The 19,587-nt window shown below is 39.9% G+C and overlaps 1 protein-coding gene across 4 annotated transcripts in view; it reads left to right on the top strand.

Moving 5' to 3' along the window:
• Positions 1 to 19,587, top strand: part of LOC138742330 (potassium voltage-gated channel subfamily KQT member 1) — an 844,658-nt gene that overhangs the window by 530,861 nt on the left and 294,210 nt on the right. For all 4 annotated transcript variants that reach the window (XM_069896622.1, XM_069896604.1, XM_069896614.1 and 1 more), the window contains one exon: positions 4,929 to 5,004. In XM_069896622.1, the coding sequence (XP_069752723.1) occupies positions 4,929 to 5,004 (76 nt within the window). The remainder of the gene's footprint in view (positions 1 to 4,928; positions 5,005 to 19,587) is intronic.

The raw sequence follows: 19,587 nt of genomic DNA, 5'->3' as shown, positions 1-19,587 counted from the left end.
ATCCCTTTTAGTTACAGTAATCTTCTCCAGCCCTTACAACCTGGCAAATTTTCTCCAGTTTTAGTCTTTCATATTCATGTCAGCTCTGAATGTAATTGTTCCCCTTCTTCTCCTGCCAAGACCTCAAATTCCAGAATTCCCTCTCAAAAATGATCTGCCATTCATCACTTTTTTCCTCTATGACACCCTCCTTACAACCCAACCCTGGCCAAACTTTCAATCACATGATTATTTTTCTTTGAAGCAACATGTCAAATTTTAATAACAATTCTCTGCATCTTACCTTGGGTCATTCTCATGTGGTAAAGACCCTGTATTATTGCTGGGCACCATTGTTACTGTGGCTTTTACCATCCTAGTTATATTGTTGAATAATTTATCGAATGGGATCAATGGAACAAAAAAAAGAGCTTTCTGCTTTGCTGTATTGACATCAAGTTAGTGAAAAGTTCAAATTATGACTCTTTAAAACTCTTGAAAACTTGTGCCAAAAACCAACATCAGCATTTCCAATTTTCATGTCTCTCAGGGCAAGCAATCCTGAGATATTAAATGAATTACTGTGATTAGCATGTTATTTACTGCCACAATTAGAAAGACAAGGTGAGACCAGAAGATAGAGGAGCAGAAGTAGGCCATTCAGCCCATCGACTCCACTCTGCCATTCCATCATGAGCTGATCCATTCTCCCATTCATCCCTGCTCTTATAACCTATTCCTCTCTATATGAATGCCAACATTGCATTCGCCTTCTTCACCACCAACTCAATCTGGAGGATAACCTTTAGCGTATCCTGCATGAGGACTCCCAAGTCCTTTTGCACCTCTGAATTTTGAATTTTCTCCCCATCCAAATAATAGTCTCCCCTTTTATTGCTCCCACCAAAGTGCATGACCATGCACTTTCCAACATTGTATTCCATTTGCCACTTCTTTGCCCATTCTCCTAATTGCCACTTCTTTGCCAGTTCTCCTAATCTTTCCATCTCTCAGCAGCCTCTCCATTTCCACCTCACTACCTGCCACTCCACTTATCTTTGTATTATCTGTAAACAACTACAAAGCCATTTATTCTGCAATCCCAATCGTTAACATACCGCTTAAAAAGTGGCCCCAACACTGACCCCTGCAGAACACCACTGGAAACTGGTGGACGCTGAAAAGACTGGCTGAGTTCCTTCAGCATTTCAGTGTGTTTTTAAAACACCAACCAGAATAGGATCCCTTTATTCCCACTCTGTTTCCTGCCGAGTAGCCAATGCTCGACCCATTCTAGCATCTTCTTTCTCGGGACTGTTATCCAGAATGAATGTGTCCCTTTAAATGATGGATTCCCAAATTTTTTAAAAAATATGTGTGACTGGGATAAAGGACTCACTGTTGAGTGTTTCTGTATATTTGCCTGCAGCCTGCCTCTTGTTGTAGGTAAACCAGATGGGGTTAGTGTAGCAGATCAGCTCTACACCATTAAGGGCATAAATGAGAAGGCTGATATGCGCTGTGCATAAGATTTTCATTTTATTCTCAAAAGAAATTAAAATTTCCAGATTTGTAAATGGAATCATTTTATGTTCACGAATTATAGTTTCAGAATCAGAATCTGTTTTGTGGTGAGTAGGTCTTGCCTTATGGGAGTGACATAATATGCATCAAATTGTGGTCCCTTTAAATTATGCCTTAAATTGGGAAGTTCCTGCAGGCCACAGGCAATCTGGCAAATCAAACCAATGTTTGAATAAGTAAAGCTATTTTGAAACCTCGGTTAAATTCAAAAAGAAGGTGGCAGCGTAGTGAATGATGGCAGGTTTGATCAAAGGCAAGATATTGGCGCTGGTCCAGCTCTGTCATTTTTATCTTGCTCTCTGTCGGTACTTTGTTCCCTCTGGTTCACACTGTGATTTTATCTCCCATACTTTCTCTGTCCTACTTTCTATCTATCTGGCGATCTCTTTCACCCTTTCACTTTGTGTCGAGATTTGCGGACTTTCCAGTTCCTCCCCCTGTATTGTGCTCCATACATCGTGCTAATGTTTTTGTATTTTTTTACCCTTCTCTGTATTTGATTATCATTCTTTTTTTTCTTTAAGTGTTTCCTCTTCATTTGTATTCTTATCGCTGGGATACTTTCTTTCTCTGGCTGCCCTCTTATGCATTATATCTTTATTTGTTTCAGTACCTACTTCATTTGCCTGCCTCCCTCAGTAATCTTCTCTCTCTTTTTGCTCTGGCTTACCAATTCTCTGGATCTTTAATCTTTTACTCTCATTTGAGGAATCACACCCCCTTCCCCCCCCGACCTTTTGCTTCAGTTAACTGAAAGTTTAAATTTGAGAGAACGAAGATTATAAATTAGTCCCAGTTTTATAGCAGACATAACACTGTTGTTTTCAGTGCAATAAGATTTCGAGTTACTCAGCGTTTGGCTTTGAACGTTTATGAGCAAACTTTGGATATTTCTGTAATTAATCCAGCTGTCTCAGCGGCAGTGAGAACTCAGCGGGACTATCAGATTTCTGATGTGAGCAGTTGCTCATGAACTGCAAAAAAAGTCCCAGCACATTCACTGTTTCAGCCTGTAATTGCCATTCTACAGATGATGGTCATTTAATTTTCAAAAACATGTTTTTTTTTGGGGGGGGGGGGAACTTTCCGTCCTCTTGACAAGTTTCTGTCAAAATTACATTGAGGAAAAAAAAAGCTATAAATCTAGAAAGTAAAATAATGACAGATTTGCAAAAACCCATCTTCCCTAAAGTGTGTTCACAGACTATTATTTTAAACTTCATAAAATTGCCACTAATTAAAGCAGCTGGATGTTACATTTGAATGGGACTTTACAATTGAATGAATTACAAGAATTTAAGCTGTCGAATACATTTTTCCATCACCACCTTCAATAAATCACCAGCATAAATATCCTCTATGTATAAATGTAAATAGTTCTTTGCAGTAACTGGCATTGCACAAAGGAATAGTTTGGCTACTTAAGGGCCCTGATTCCAAAGTGGATACTCCATAGCTATTAGTTACAAATGAAATCACTGCAACCTTCTTAAATACATCTGAAGTAAATTAAACCAATTGTATTTAGCACAGCGCTGTAAAATTAATTGCTCGTTATGATGACAAGAGGATTGAATGTGTAAATTGCTGTGAATTGAGAATCTTCAATTAAACCTGAAATTCCTAACCTTTGATTTGCGAGCCTCTAGTATTGACATTAATGATTGGATGTTTCTGGTGATTCATCCCAGCAGCATTGTCCAAACAACAACCTTCTTTCCCTTTCCTTGATATTTTTATGACTAACCAGCAAATGGTAGTTCCAACATGCAATTAAGTGATTGAAGTGATAGGAAATTAATTTCAAAGGAGAAGAGCAATATTTAGCCACATGGCATCATGTACATTTAGTCTTTAGGTCCATGGTTTAATTTCAACTCTATTGTTTTCATCAGCCTGACCGTTTTGTGCCAATATTTAAGTATTGATGGCTCTGGAAGGTGAGCAACTAGGCGAGTGTTCCCAGTGACTAGCAGAACTTCCCTGAACCAATTACATCTCAGGTTGGAGCAACTAGTCCATACCAGGGTCGCTGTGAAAGACCATCAGAATCAGAATTTAATTTCATGAACATGTCATGAAATTCATTCATGTGTGGCAGCGTTACAGTGCAAATATTGTTATAAATTACATTTCCAAATAAATAAATAGTGGAGAAAATAGGAGAAAGTAAGGTTGTGCCTGTGGTTTATTGTTCATTCAGAAATCTGATGGCAGAGGGGGAGAAGCTGTCCTTGTGCCATTGGGTGTGCATCTTCAGGCTCCATGTGGTAGTAGTGTGAAGAGGGCAAGAGGGTGGGGGACTCAGAGGTTAGAGGCTGCTTTCTTAAGACACCACCTCTAGTAGATGTCATCAATGGAGTGAAGACTGATGCTCCTCAAGTGGCTGGCCGAGTTAACAACCCTCTGGAGTTTTCCCTTGTCCTGTGCATTCGCAACTCCATACCAGCAATACAACTGGTCAAAATACTCTCCATGATATACCTGAATAATTGTTCGAGAGTCATTGGTGACAGAACAAATCTCCTCAAACTCCTCACAGAGTATAGCCACTGGCAAGCCTTCTTTGTGATTGCATTGACATGGAGGCACCAGGAGAGATCCTCAGATTTGTTGACACCAAGGAATTTGATAGACCTCAGTATCCATTTATTTCTATCTGATGACAGCACAATCATGGAATTTTGCTGCTACACGGGCAGTCGAAAAAGGAATGGGTGGGAATTTTGAGTCAATTCCTGCACCGCGATTTATCCTGCAGGACCACTACAACCTGTTGGAGGAAGCCTGCAGCGTAAATCGTAACTGGGAAAAATTCAGTGATGGTCATCCACTCTACTGCACGTCCAACCACTGGGACTGTTGCACTCAGGTACTTGCAGTGTGAACAACCACACGAGCAGTAATTATAATTTTTCAGCAATTTTCCCGTCATTGCAGTCTAAAAAACATTAATGTCTGTGAGAAGTGCATGAATACAGATGTTAAACAGAGTTTTAGGGGATGCCATTGTTAAACTCAGCCAATGGTTACTGCCTCAAATAAAAGCTGAAGAATAGTAACTCAACGTAGATCAAATGAAGAGACTGCTCAAGAAAGGGTGTTCTGATGGGAATTTAAAGATCCGAGCAAAAGAGGGAGGAGAGAAAAAAACCAAATTGGAAAAGCAGATAATCTTGGTTTAAAATACATTGATTATTAATAGAAATTTAAAATGCAATTTATCTGTGCCAAAAATCACAATGTGCTGATAGCTTAATAAAAAGCAGAAGACTGTTAAATCACACTCAGGAAATAGAACTTCATGATGAAGTCTTTCTCTCTCAACGATCTGCTCTCCTAACAGACTCTTGTTTTATTTACAGGCTGAGGGATTCCCACAGGGTCACCATCAAAGTGATTCGCAGGATGCAGTATTTTGTAGCAAAGAAAAAATTTCAGGTGAGTCTTGAATGAGGGATACAGAAGTAAACAGCATTTCTCACTGTTTGCCATTAATGATATTCTGTAAGACTGCAAGTTACACCCTTTCTTCTCTGGGCTTCTCAATGGGGAGGCCATCTCGACGGTAAACAGTAGACTTGGAAGGACCAGGGACAGCTGAAATTAGACCTGGCTGGATGTAATTTATTTCTGTCTCTACCAATGACCTTGACTTGTCAAATTCAGCACCTATATCACGTTCCACTAACGGATTCCAGTTTCTTTTCACCATCTCTGCTGTCACTTCCACTCGTTCCATGAAGTTATTTGATTACAAGATAAGAAAATAGTCTGTACTATTTTTCCCCTGCTTTTTAACTAATGCCTTTACTTGTTGACGCTGTGCAGACCAGTGACCACAAGCTGGTAACATTCACTTTTTCCTTTCATTTTACTTTTTAATTCTTGTTGTAAATTGAGATATTATTAATCTCAATTTTATTATTCAGTCATTGGTCACACAGTATGGAAATAGCCCACGCAGCCCATTTATTTGAATCCTAAATTTTTTTGAAAACTTTATTTAAAAGAATTTAAACAACTTACAATCAAACATAACAGAAAAAAACAATTTTTGAGTGTGTGTATATATATAAAAACCCCACCCACCCTCCCCCCCTTCAGCTAGCCCCCTTCAGGGGGGCCAAATATAAAGATAATACAGTGATTATAAAGAACATTTCAAAGTATTTCTAAATTCATATACTCCAAATAAGACCACATTTTAACAAAAAATGAATAATTATCGTGCAAATTACATGTAATTTTTTTCCATAGTAACACAATTTCTCAATTCATTATCCCAGCGTGTTATATTAAACTCCACGTTTTCCTTCCAAGTACTAGCTATACATTTTTGTGCTACAGATAACACTAAAACTACAATTGCAATTTGAAATTTATCCAACCCTAATTCTTTCAAAGAAACCATATATCCCAACAAAAAGATTGATGGGTCCAATGGTAATTTAATCTTAAATAATTGTTCCAAAACCAATCTAATTCCTTCCCAAAATGGTTGTACTTTAAAACAAGACGAAACAGCATGTAAAAAAGTTTCAGTACATAGTCCACATCTAAAACAAGAATCCGAATTATTGAATCCATATTTTTTCAATTTCTCTGGAGTCAAATATAGCTGATGTAAAAAATTATAATTAACCATTCCATAATGTACATTTGCTACACTATCAGAACACATAACCAATTATCTTCCGGAAAAATATAAGTTAAATCACTTTCCCATTTAATCCTAGATTTCTCCCATTCTGGTTTATCCATACTATCCTGTAACAATTGGTCTCTTCTCTTTGGCTTGGCTTCGCGGACGAAGATTTATGGAGGGGGTAAAAGTCCACGTCAGCTGCAGGCTCGTTTGTGGCTGACAAGTCCGATGCGGGACAGGCAGACACGGTTGCAGCGGCTGCAGGGGAAAATTGGTTGGTTGGGGTTGGGAGTTGGGTTTTTCCTCCTTTGCCTTTTGTCAGTGAGATGGGCTCTGCGGTCTTCTTCAAAGGAGGTTGCTGCCCGCCAAACTGTGAGGCGTCAAGATGCACGGTTTGAGGCGATATCAGCCCACTGGCGGTGGTCAATGTGGCAGGCACCAAGAGATTAGGCAGTCCTTGTACCTTTTCTTTGGTGCACCTCTGTCACGGTGGCCAGTGGAGAGCTTGTCATATAACACGATCTTGGGAAGGTGATGGTCCTCCATTCTGGAGACGTGACCCATCCAGCGCAGCTAGATCTTCAGCAGCGTGGATTCGATGCTGTCGACCTCTGCCATCTCGAGTACTTCGACGTTAGGGATGAAAGCGCTCCAATGGATGTTGAGGATGGAGCGGAGACAACGCTGGTGGAAGCGTTTTAGGAGCCTTAGGTGATGCCGGTAGAGGACCCATGATTCGGAGCCGAACAGGAGTGTGGGTATGACAATGGCTCTGTATACGCTTATCTTTGTGAGGTTTTTCAGTTGGTTGTTTTTCCAGACTCTTTTGTGTAGTCTTCCAAAGGCGCTATTTGCCTTGGCGAGTCTGTTGTCTATCTCATTGTCGATCCTTGCATCTGATGAAATGGTGCAGCCGAGATAGGTAAACTGGTTGACCGTTTTGAGTTTTGTGTGCCCGATGGAGATGTGGGGGGGCTGGTAGTCATGGTGGGGAGCTGGCTGATGGAGGACCTCAGTTTTCTTCAGGCTGACTTCCAGGCCAAACAATTGGTACATATTGGAAATATAACCTTTCTTAGGTACAGAAAAAAATCAAGGACTCAAATTTCATCAACATGGGTAAATTCATCTTTTTATCATAATTATCTTTTATCAAAGCTCTGAGTTGATAATACAGAGCATTTACAGATATATCAAATGTCTCCCTCAATTGAATAAAAGAAAGAAATTGATCTTTTACAAAGCAGTCCTGAATTATCTTTATGCCCTGAGAGTTCCATCTCTTTAAATGATTATTTAACATTGAAAAAGGAATAAGCTGGTTATGATATCTTTCTTTGGCTTGGCTTCGCGGATGAAGATTTATGGAGGGGTATGTCCACGTCTGCTGCAGGCTCGTTGGTGACTGAGAAATCCGATGCGGGACAGGCAGGCACGGTTGCAGCGGTTGCAAGGGAAAATTGGTGGGTTGGGGTTGGGTGTTGGGTTTTTCCTCCTTTGTCTTTTGTCAGTGAGGTGGGCGCTGCGGTCTTCTTCAAAGGAGGTTGCTGCCCGCCGAACTGTGAGGCGCCAAGATGCACGGTTGGAGGCGATATCAGCCCACTGGCGGTGGTCAATGTAGTAGCAGGCACCAAGAGATTTCTTTAGGCAGTCCTTGTACCTCTTCTTTGGTGCACCTCTGTCTCGGTGGCCAGTGGAGAGATCTTGGGAAGGCGATGGTCTTCCATTCTGGAGATGTGACCCACCCAGCACAGTTGGGTCTTCAGCAGCATGAATTCGATGCTTTCGGACTCTGCCAGCTCGAGTACTTCGATGTTAGTGATGAAGACATTCCAATGAATGTTGAGGATGGAGCGGAGACAGCACTGATGGAAGCATTCTAGGAGCCGTAGGTGATGCCGGTAGAGGACCCATGATTCAGAGCCGAACAGGAGCGTGGGTATGTCAACGGCTCTGTACACATTGATCTTTGTGTGTTTCTTCAGGTGGCTGTTTTTCCAGACTCTTTTCTGTAGTCTTCCAAAGGCACTATTTGCCTTGGCGAGTCTGTTGTCTATCTCTTTGTCAATCCTTGCATTAGATGAAATGGTGCAGCCGAGGTAGGTAAACTGGTTGACCGTTTTGAATTCTGTGTGCCCGATGGAGATGTGGGGGTGCTGGTAGTCATGGTGGGGAGCTGGCTGATCGAGGACCTTAGTTTTCTTCAGGCTGACTTCCAGGCAAATCATTTTGGCAGTTTCCGCAAAACAGGACGTCATGCGCTGGAGAGCTGGCTCTGAATGGGCAACTAAAGCGACATCATCTGCAAAGAGTAGTCATGGACAAGTTGCTCTTGTGTCTTGGTGTGAGCTTGCAGGCACCTCAGATTGAAAAGACTGCCTTCCGTGCGGTACCGGATGTAAACAGCATCTTCATTATTGAGGTCTTTCATGGCTTGTTTCAGCATCATGCTGAAGAAGATAGTAAAGAGGGTTGTGTCACATTTGTGGCCCGAAATGTGAAGTTAATAAAACATCGAACGCAAGTTTTATTAGGTAAACTTCTCAGTGTCTTTATTCTCCAGTTTCCTTTGTTCTCCTGCTTGTGCTCTTATCTCTCTCTCATACCACGTGACTTCCGGTACATCTCATACATATTCATTATCATGACATCCCTCCTTTAATCAGAAATAAACTTTACCTTCACTTACCAATATCCCTCGGAAACATACAAACATCGTAACTAATGGTAATACTATAACTCAACTACATAAAATTTACTTCCTACAGCACTCATACATGCACTTTATGATATAAGATTAAATACTGTCCCAAAGTTCTTATTAAACCTAGGGCACAAAGTCTTCGTATCGTTTGGGCGCTTTCTGGTTTCGTTTCGCCTGCCTGCGATATTGTCGTCGCTTCTCGGTTGTTCACTCTCAGCGTCGAACATACTGCTCGCCATGGCTTCGGGTGTTTCTGGCACTCTAGTCACTTCATCAGGAGTGCTGGTAACTGCCTCTGGAACATCATCAGGTCTCTCAGTTTCAGCATCTCGTATTGGCCTTTCAACCTCTTCGCTCGATGTATCTCTGGACTGGTACCTTTTTACACCTGATACATTTCTCTTATACAGGACTCCAGTCGGAGACTTGACTGTCACCATACTGCCACTTCTGGATACGACAGTATAGGGTTGATGGTAATAAGATGTGTCTAGCTTACCACCAGTTTTTTTTTTTGTTTTTTTTTTTAATTTTTTATTTTTCACACCATAAATCACAATAGCCATGATATACACTTTTTCTTTTCCACACATTTACAGTGACTTTTTCTCCCTCCCCCCTCCCTCCTCCCAAGCCACCCCCCCACCCCCCCCCCCCTCTCATCCATTTTAGGTATACAATCTAGGTTGCATTAATTCAGTTAGACAATGTTGTCATTCAACAAAAATACACCAGAAATTCTACTGAGTCCATTCTTTTCTTTTCTTCTCCTTCCATCAATTTAGGTAATGTTTGTTCCCGGTAGGTTTTCGCTATTGTATTTAATGTAGGGCTCCCATACTTGTTCGAATATTTCAATATTATTTCTTAAACTATATGTTATTTTTTCTAATGGAATACATTTATTCATTTCTATATACCATTGTTGTATTTTCAAATTATCTTCCAATTTCCAGGTTGACATAATACATTTTTTTGCTACAGCTAGGGCTATCTTGACAAATCTTTTTTGTGCATCTTCCAAGTCAATTCCAAATTCTTTATTTTTTATGTTACTTAGGAGAAAGATCTCTGGATTCTTTGGTATATTGTTTTCTTTTATTTTATTTAATATCTGATTGAGATCATCCCAAAATTTTTCTACTCTCTCACATGTCCAGATTGCATGAATTGTTGTTCCCCTTTCTTTTTTACATCGAAAACATCTATCAGATACTGTTGGGTCCCATTTATTTAACTTTTGCGGTGTAATGTATAGTCTGTGTAACCAATTATATTGTATCATACGCAGCCTCGTATTTATTGTATTTCTCATCGTTCCAGAGCATAACTTCTCCCATGTTTCCTTTTTTATCTTTATATTTAAATCTTGTTCCCATTTTTGTTTAGTTTTACCATTTGTTTCCTCATTTTCCTTTTCTTGCAGTTTAATATACATATTTTTTATAAATCTTTTGATTAACATTGTATCTGTAATCACATATTCAAGGTTACTTCCCTCTGGTAAACTCAAGTTGCTTCCTAATTTATCTTTCAAGTAGGATCTCAGTTGGTAATATGCCAGCGCTGTATCTCCAGTTATATTGTACTTATCTCTCATTTGTTCAAAGGATAAGAATCTACTTCCTGAAAAACAATTTTCTATTCTTTCAATCCCTTTTTTTTCCCATTTTCTAAAGGCAAGGTTGTCTATTGTAAAAGGGAGTAGCTTATTTTGCGTCAATATTAGTTTTGGTATTTGGTAATTTATTTTATTTCTTTCTACATGAATCTTCTTCCATATATTGAGGAGATGGTGTAATACTGGAGAAGTTCTATGTTGTACCAATTTTTCGTCCCATTTATATAATATGTGTTCAGGTATCTTTTCCCCTATTTTATCTAATTCTAGTCTCGTCCAGTCTGGTTTTTCCCTTGTTTGATAAAAATCTGATAGGTACCTTAATTGTGCGGCTCTATAATAATTTTTGAAGTTTGGCAATTGTAAGCCTCCTTGTTTATACCATTCTGTTAATTTATCTAGTGCTATCCTCGGTTTCCCCCCTCTCCATAAAAATCTCCTTATTATTTTCTTTAACTCTTTGAAGAATTTTTCTGTCAGTTGTATTGGCAATGCCTGAAATAAGTATAGTATCCTTGGAAAAATGTTCATTTTAATACAGTTTATCCTTCCTATCAGTGTTAGTGGTAGCTCTTTCCAATGCTCTAAATCGTCCTGTAATTTTTTCATTAGTGGATTGTAATTGAGTTTATATAATTGGCCTAGATTTTTGTTTATTTGCACACCTAGGTATCTTATTGCCTGCGTTTGCCATCTGAATGGGGATTCCTCCTTAAATTTTGAGAAATCCGCGTTATTCATAGGCATTGCTTCACTTTTATTTACGTTTATCTTGTATCCCGACACTTCTCCATATTCCTTCAATTTCTTATATAGTTCTTTTATTGATAGTTCTGGTTCTGTTAAGTACACTATCACATCATCCGCAAACAGACTGATTTTATATTCCCTGTCTTTTATTTTTATTCCTTTTATATTATTATCTCTTCTTATCGATTCTGCTAGTGGTTCTATAGCTAGCGCAAACAATAATGGTGATAGTGGGCATCCCTGCCGCGTTGACCTGCTTAAGTTAAATTGCTTTGATACATGTCCATTTACTGTCACTTTCGCTAACGGTCCCTTATATAATGCTTTAATCCAATTAATATACTTCTCTGGTAAACTGAATTTTTGCAATACTTTGAACAAGTAATTCCATTCTACTCTGTCGAAGGCCTTCTCTGCGTCTAAAGCAACTGCTACTGCCGGTGCTTTATTTCCTTCTACTGCATGAATTAAGTTAATAAATTTACAAATATTGTCTGTTGTGCATCTTTTTTTGATAAATCCAGTTTGGTCTAAATTTACCATTTTCGGTACCTGTTCTGCTAATCTGTTTGCTAATAGTTTAGCTATTATCTTATAATCTGTGTTTAGCAGAGATATTGGTCTATATGACGCTGGTGAGAGTGGATCTTTCCCTTGTTTTAGTATCACTGTAATTATTGCTGTTTTACATGAATCTGGTAAGTTTTGTGTCTCATCAATCTGGTTGATTACATCCAGGAGGGGCGGTATTATTAGGTCTTTAAATGTTTTGTAGAATTCTATTGGGAGTCCATCCTCTCCTGGTGTCTTATTATTTGGTAAATTTTTTATTATCTCTTGTATTTCTACTGTTCCAAATGGTTCTGTTAATTTATTTTGTTCCTCTATTTGTAGTTTTGGTAGTTCAATTTTAGTCAAAAATTCATCTATTTTCCCTTCTTTCCCTTCGTTTTCGGTTCGGTATAATTGTTCATAGAATTCTCTGAAGTTTTCCTTAATTTCTTTTGGATTATATGTAATTTGTTTGTCTTTTTTCCTTGTTGCCAATACCATTTTCTTAGTTTGCTCTGTCTTAAGCTGCCATGCTAGGATTTTGTGTGTTTTTTCCCCTAGTTCATAATATTTCTGTTTTGTCTTCATTATATTCTTCTCCACCTTATATGTTTGTAATGTTTCATATTTTATTTTTTTATCCGCCAATTCTCTTCTTTTGGTTGTATCTTCCTTTATTGCTAATTTTTTTTCTATGTTTATTATTTCCCTTTCCAACTGCTCTGTTTCCTGATTATAGTCCTTCTTCATCTTGGTTGCATAACTTATTATTTGCCCTCTAATGAATGCTTTCATTGCATCCCATAGTATAAACTTATCTTCCACTGATTCTGTATTTACTTCAAAGTACATTTTTAATTGTTTTTCAATAAATTCTCTAAAATCCTGTCTTTTAAGTAGCATGGGGTTTAATCTCCATCTATACATTCTTGGAGGGATGTCCTCTAGCTCTATTGCCAATAACAGGGGTGAGTGGTCCGATAATAGTCTAGCTTTATATTCCGTTTTCCTAACTCTCCCTTGAATGTGGGCTGATAACAGGAATAGGTCTATCCTTGAGTATGTTTTATGTCTAGTCGAGTAGTATGAGTATTCCTTTTCTTTTGGGTTTTGTTTCCTCCATATGTCCACAAGTTTCATTTCTTGCATTGATTTAATTATAAATTTGGTTACTTTGTTCTTCCTGTTAATTTTTTTCCCCGTTTTATCCATATTTGGATCCAAATTCAGATTGAAATCCCCTCCTATTAGTATGTTCCCTTGCGTATTAGCTACCTTCAAAAAGATATCTTGCATAAACTTTTGATCTTCTTCGTTAGGTGAATATATATTAAGTAGATTCCAAAGCTCTGAATATATCTGACATTTTATCATAACATATCTCCCTGCTGGATCTATTATTTCCTCTTCTATTTTAAATGGCACATTTTTGCTAATTAATATAGCCACTCCTCTTGCTTTTGAATTATACGATGCTGCTGTTACATGTCCTACCCAATCTCTCTTTAATTTCTTGTGCTCCAATTCAGTTAAGTGTGTTTCTTGGACAAATGCTATATCTATTTTTTCCTTTTTCAGTAAATTTAGTAGTTTCTTCCTTTTAATTTGGTTATGTATTCCATTAATATTTAGAGTCATATAGTTCAGCGTAGCCATTTCATATTTTGTTTATCTTCTCTTTCCGTTTTTCCTTCATTACCTTTCCTCCTTTTCCATTTCTGTTTTCTTATTTTCAACTCTTTACCAGACAACATTCCTACAACATCCAACATTTTCCTTATTCTCCTATTTCTATCTTCTTTATCCCCAATCTCCCCTTCCCCTCCTGAGTTGCCCTTTATCCCTTGTCGGACAACCACATCTCCCCTCTCCATTTGGATTTGCGAATCCACTCGCAAGCGTCAACTGATTTTGCAGTGACCGCTCTTTTCCCCCACCCAGCCCCCCCCAGAAAAGATTTCGCTTTTTATATGTCACAAAGGTCACTCTTTTAATTCCCTCCTTATTCTCTCTATTCCCTTACCTTCCCTTATTAATTCTTGTCTATACTCTCTATGTTTTCCTCTAATTACAGATACTTTCACATATGCCCATTGTCTCTATTCACTCTTATACCTCTTTACCCGCATAGATATCAATCGTGGTCATTTTTACCCTCCTTACCCGTCTTCATCCCTCAGTCTATTTTTGTCTTTACCCACATACATATCAATCGTGATCATTTTTGCTCTCATTACCCGTCTTCATCCCTCAGTCTATTTTTGTAATTGTTCTGCAAATTTTCGTGCTTCTTCTGGATCCGAGAATAGTCTGTTTTGTTGTCCTGGAATAAATATTTTCAATACCGCAGGATGCTTCAGTGTAAATTTATATCCTTTCTTCCATAAAATCGCTTTTGCTGTATTGAACTCTTTTCTCTTCTTTAGGAGTTCAAAGCTTATATCTGGATAAATGAAGATTTTTTGCCCTTTATACTCCAGTGGTTTGTTGCCCTCTCTTACTTTTTCCATTGTCTTCTCCAGTACCTTTTCTCTTGTAGTATATCTTAGGAATTTTACTACAATAGATCTTGGTTTTTGTTGTGGTTGTGGTTTAGGGGCCAATGCTCTATGTGCCCTTTCTATTTCCATTTCTTGCTGTAGTTCTGGACATCCTAGGGCCTTAGGGATCCATTCTTTTATAAACTCCCTCATATTCTTGCCTTCTTCGTCTTCCTTAAGGCCCACTATCTTTATGTTATTTCTTCTGTTATAATTTTCCATTATATCTATTTTTTGGGCTAGTAATTCTTGTGTCTCTTTAGTTTTTTTATTAGATTCCTCCAATTTCTTTTTTAAGTCTTCTACCTCCATTTCTGCTGCTATTGCCCGTTCTTCCATCTTGTCCATTTTTTTCCCCATTTCTGTTAAGGTCATATCCATTTTATTTATTTTCTCTTCTGTGTTGTTTATTCTTCTTCTTAAATCATTGAATTCCTGTGTTTGCCATTCTTTAAATGACTCCACGTATCCTCTAACAAGAGCAAGTATATCCTTTACCTTGCCTTTCCCTTTATCTATTTCACTGTATTCTTCCTCTTCTTCTTTCTCTGGGTTGGCCATCTGTTGTTTCTTTGATGCCCTTTCCTCCTCTTCTTTCTTGTTTCCATTGTCTTCTGTGGTCTCTTCTTGCTGCAGGTGTTCTGCAGCTGTCGTTGCCGGCTGTGGAGATCGACTCCCCAGCTGGTCCCCCCTCCCGTCGGTGTGTTTTTTTTCATGCGCATCGCGCATGCGCGAGGAGTCGCGCATGCGCGGTTGCGCACTTTTACTCGGCTCTGTGAGCCATTGTTGTAGTTCTTTTCCTACCGACCTGAGGTAGTGGGGCCCTCTCTCCACAGCGGGCCTCTTCGGACAGGTAAGGCCTTCACCTTTTTCCTCTGTTGTCTTCTCTTCCTCTCTTCTTTCCGTTGATTTTGATTTTTCTCCTTTTGTCTCCATCTTCTTTCCACCTTTATACTCACTTTTCTGTAACTTTTATTTCTGTGCCTTTGTATTTTCTCTTGTTTTTCCCGACTTTTCTGGAGAGGGCTGGAGTTCACCGTCCGGCCACTACTCCATCACGTGACTCCCTCCTCGCTTACCACCAGTTTCATGCCTCACTAGAACATTATCTCCTGGCATGATGTCTGAGTACTTGGCTCCACATTTCGAATCTGTGTACAGCTTTGCTGCACCTTTCTTTTCAGCATCGTGGTCCCTCATCTCCTGGTCGTCTCGGATTTCCTTTATTTCTGGCATTTTTGTGCGGATTTTTCTTCCAAAAAATGCTTCTGCAGGACTTTTTCCAGTGGTTGCATGAGGCGTTGCTCGATAGATAGCCACATAAGATAGCAATGCTTCTCGCCAATTTTGTACTTCTGCGTGTGCAATCCTCAATCGTTTTTCAATGGACTGATTTTGTCTCTCTACTTCTCTGTTGGCTTGCGGCCATTTCGGAGTTACTTTATGATGGTGGATACCTGTGGTCCTCATGTATTCCGCAAATGTCTCTGAAATGAATTGTGGACCATTGTCAGAGTATAATGTAACAGGTAATCCATATCTTGCGAATATCTCTGCTAATGCTTGTATTGTTTTTTCAGTGGTTGTGGACTTCAATACCACGTACTCATAGTATCTGCTGTAGTAATCTATCACTACCATAATTGATTCACCCGTCGGTAAAGGTCCAAGAAAATCAACAGCTACGTCTGGCGGATTACTCCTACTTGTGATTTGACATCCGTGACAAGTTTTAAGAAATTTCTCTGCGTCTTTATCACAACCTGGCCACCATACCTTGGTCCTGAGGTTTTGCTTGGTACCAACAATACCTAGGTGTCCTTCATGCGCTAAGGATACGATCTTCGGTCTCAATCTTTGCGGTATCACCAATCTGCAACCTCTTAATACACACTGTCCGATGCAACAAAGTTCGTCTCTAATGGGAATGTAAGCCTTGTGAGTACACTTGTCCCTTTGTCCACTCTGTATGCATTCTCTTACTTCCATGAGTTCTGGATCACGTTCGGATTCTCTCTCGACTTCCTTCGTAGTCACAGCTTTCGGTGTCGCCTGAATAGCTATGAAGCGTACAAAGCTCTCTGTTTCTGTTCCCAATTCTGACTTGGATTGTGGACCACCATCCTTCACCAATCTGGACAGCAGATCTGCAATGTTTGTTTTCCCTGCAATGTGGATTAATTTATATTTGTAGGGTTGTAGTCTGAGTACCCATCTCTCTATTCTGGCACATGGATTGGATCTAAGTGCATAGATCACCTCTAATGGCTTATGATCTGTGATGAGTTCAAATTCAATGCCGTATAAATATGCATGGAACCTCTCACAGGCCCATACAAGTCCGAGTGCTTCTTTCTCTGTCTGAGAGTATCTTCTTTCCACATCTGATAACGATCTGCTGGCATAGGCAATGATTCTTGGTCCTCCATCATGCATCTGGACCAACACAGCTCCTAAACCAACCGGGCTGGCATCCGCTATGACTTTGATTGATGCCGCCGGATCGTAATATCCAAGAGTTTTTGCATCTGTCAGGCTTTGCTTCAGCGCTGTGAATGCTTTCTTCTGCTCAGATCCAAAATGAAAAGGTACACCTTTCCTGATTAGTTTCCTTAGTGGTTCTGCCACTGTAGCGAAATTAGGAATGAACTTTGCACAAAAATTAACCAATCCCAGGAAACTCCTCACCTCTGTTGTGTTCTGAGGTGCACGTGCCTCTGCAATAGCTTTCACCTTGGCCTCTGCAGGGTTTAGTCCTTCCTGTGTAAGTCTGTGTCCCATGAAGTCCATTTCTGACACACCGAACTGGTACTTGTTTCCATTCACGGTAAGGCCTGCCTCCTGTAGTCTAGATAGTACACGCCTCAACCGTTTGTCATGCTCTTCCTTCGTTGGTGCATGGACTATGATGTCGTCAGAAATGTTGGCAACTCCAGGAATGCCTTGAATCACTAGATGGATTTCATACTGGTAGATCTCCGAAGCTGCATTAATTCCAAATGATAGTCTCTTGTAACGATACAATCCACAGTGAGTCACAAATGTTGTTACATCTCGGGAACCTGGATCCAGCTCTAATTGATGATAGCCCCACTTCAGATCAATTTTTGAGAATACCTTGCTGGTAGTTAGTTCTTGAAGTATTTCCTCCACTGTTGGTATAGGGTGTCGTTCTCTAATTATAGCTTCATTGGCCATTCTCATGTCAACACATAGTCTTATGCCACCCTTTGGTTTGGGCACAATCACTACTGCACTGACCCATTGTGTCGAATGTTCCACCGGTTCAATAATGTCTTGTTCGATCAATTCTTTAATTTTGTCTTCGACTTTCCCACGAAGTCCAAACGGAGTTCAGCGCATTGGTTGTGCCTTGGGTTTGACCGTTTCATCTACCGCTAGCTTCAATTGTCGACCTTTCAGCTTTCCTACTCCTTGGAAGACTGCGGGGAATTCTTGCTTCATATCCTCGTATGACTAAATTGAATTGACACAAGCTCCAATATAAAGTATTGCCAGGTCTTGCGCTGTGCTTCTACTCAGCAATGGTTCTCCCCTCTCTTCTATGACCATAAACTCTCCTTCGGTGTACTTATCTCCACCTTCAACAGTTACAGTAAAACATCCAATGGTCTGCAATGGCTTGGTTGCTGTGTATGGATACAGTTTCTTGGAACACTTCTTTGAGGTACAGATGATCTTTTTCCTTTTCAACTTCTCCCATAAATGTCGATCAATCACATTACTGTCACTGCCTGAGTCTACAATGACCTGCACTGTCATTCCACCAATGATCACTGGGACCTTCTCATGACGTACATCATTCAACGTAAATTGATAACAACTCTGTCCCTCCTGGGTATCATCATCGTCACCGTCTATCTGGCGAATGGTATCTTTCTTTCCAGGATACTTTCCTTTCCCCCAGGCTTTGCCTTTGGAAGTTGTACTCTTCCTCTTCTGGTCTGCATTGGACTTGCTTTTGCACTTCTTTGCAAAGTGGTCTTTACCTCCGCACTTTCTGCAAACTTTGCCTTTGGCCGGGCAATATGGGTCTTTTCCAAAGTGACCTCAGTTTCCACATTGATAACACTCCACGTCCTGTGTCGATGTATATCTTGGCTGGTTATGGCGATGTGAGAGCCTCTTAATTTGCTGGCTTGAGTTGTCTTTCAGGGTCATGGTATGAAATTGCCCTTCAACAGCCTCTAATGCAGCAGCAATGGTTAAAGCATCGGTGAGTTCCAACTCACTCCCTCTTTCCAGTAGACGTCTTCTGAGTTTATCTGATCTGCAGTGCTGTACGACTTGATCCAATAATTGGTTGTCCAAATCAGCTGGCATGTAATTGCATCCAACAGCTAGCTGGCGTAGTCTCGTCACATACTGAGCAATTGTCTGGCCATCTTCTTGTCTCGTTCTCCGAAACAAATGGCGTTGAAATGTAGCATTCGGTGTCACTACATAGTGTGCATTTAATGCATCTACCGCTTTCCGGTACTCATCCTTTCTTCCAGTATTCAAAAGTGTCTTAAATGTTTCCCGAACTGCAGGTCCAGCAGTGAAAAGAAGTAACGCCCTCCTCTGCGCTTTTTGTTCAACTGTACCGGTATCTAGAAATAGGCCACGACTGTCGGTGTAGGATTCAAATTCTTCCAGCCATGCCTTCCACTTCACACTTACAGTGCTTGCATCACCCGTTGGGTCAAAATGAGCAATTCCACTATGCGTTAGAAAGTCACCGTCTGCCCCAGCCATGAGGAAATATTCCAGCCCCAAAAGTAATGAGTCAAAGAGAAAATTCTTATCACCTTGAAGTTGTCTGTAATCCTCTGTAATCTTCTTTAGTCTTTAATTTTCTTCAAGTTTCTTTCATCCTCGTCGCCAATGTAACATTTGTGGCCCGAAATGTGAAGTTAATAAAACATCGAACACAAGTTATATGAGGTAAACTTCTCAGTGTCTTTATTCTCCAGTTTCCTTTGTTCTCCTGCTTGTGCTCTTATCTCTCGCTCATACCACGTGACTTCCGGTACATCTCATACATATTCATTATCATGACAGGTTGGAGCGAGGACGCAGCCTTGCTTCACGCTGTTGTCAATGGAGAAGGGTTCGGAGAGCTCATTGACCCGACCTTGTTTGTTTTCGTGCAGTTGGATAACCATGTTGAGGAACTTAAGGGGGGGGGGGGGCATCCAAGGTGCTC

The sequence above is a fragment of the Narcine bancroftii genome, chromosome 1 (genome assembly GCF_036971445.1).
Source record: "Narcine bancroftii isolate sNarBan1 chromosome 1, sNarBan1.hap1, whole genome shotgun sequence".
Classification (NCBI taxonomy): Eukaryota; Metazoa; Chordata; class Chondrichthyes; order Torpediniformes; family Narcinidae; genus Narcine; species Narcine bancroftii.
This window is presented reverse-complemented; position numbering and strand designations above follow the sequence as displayed.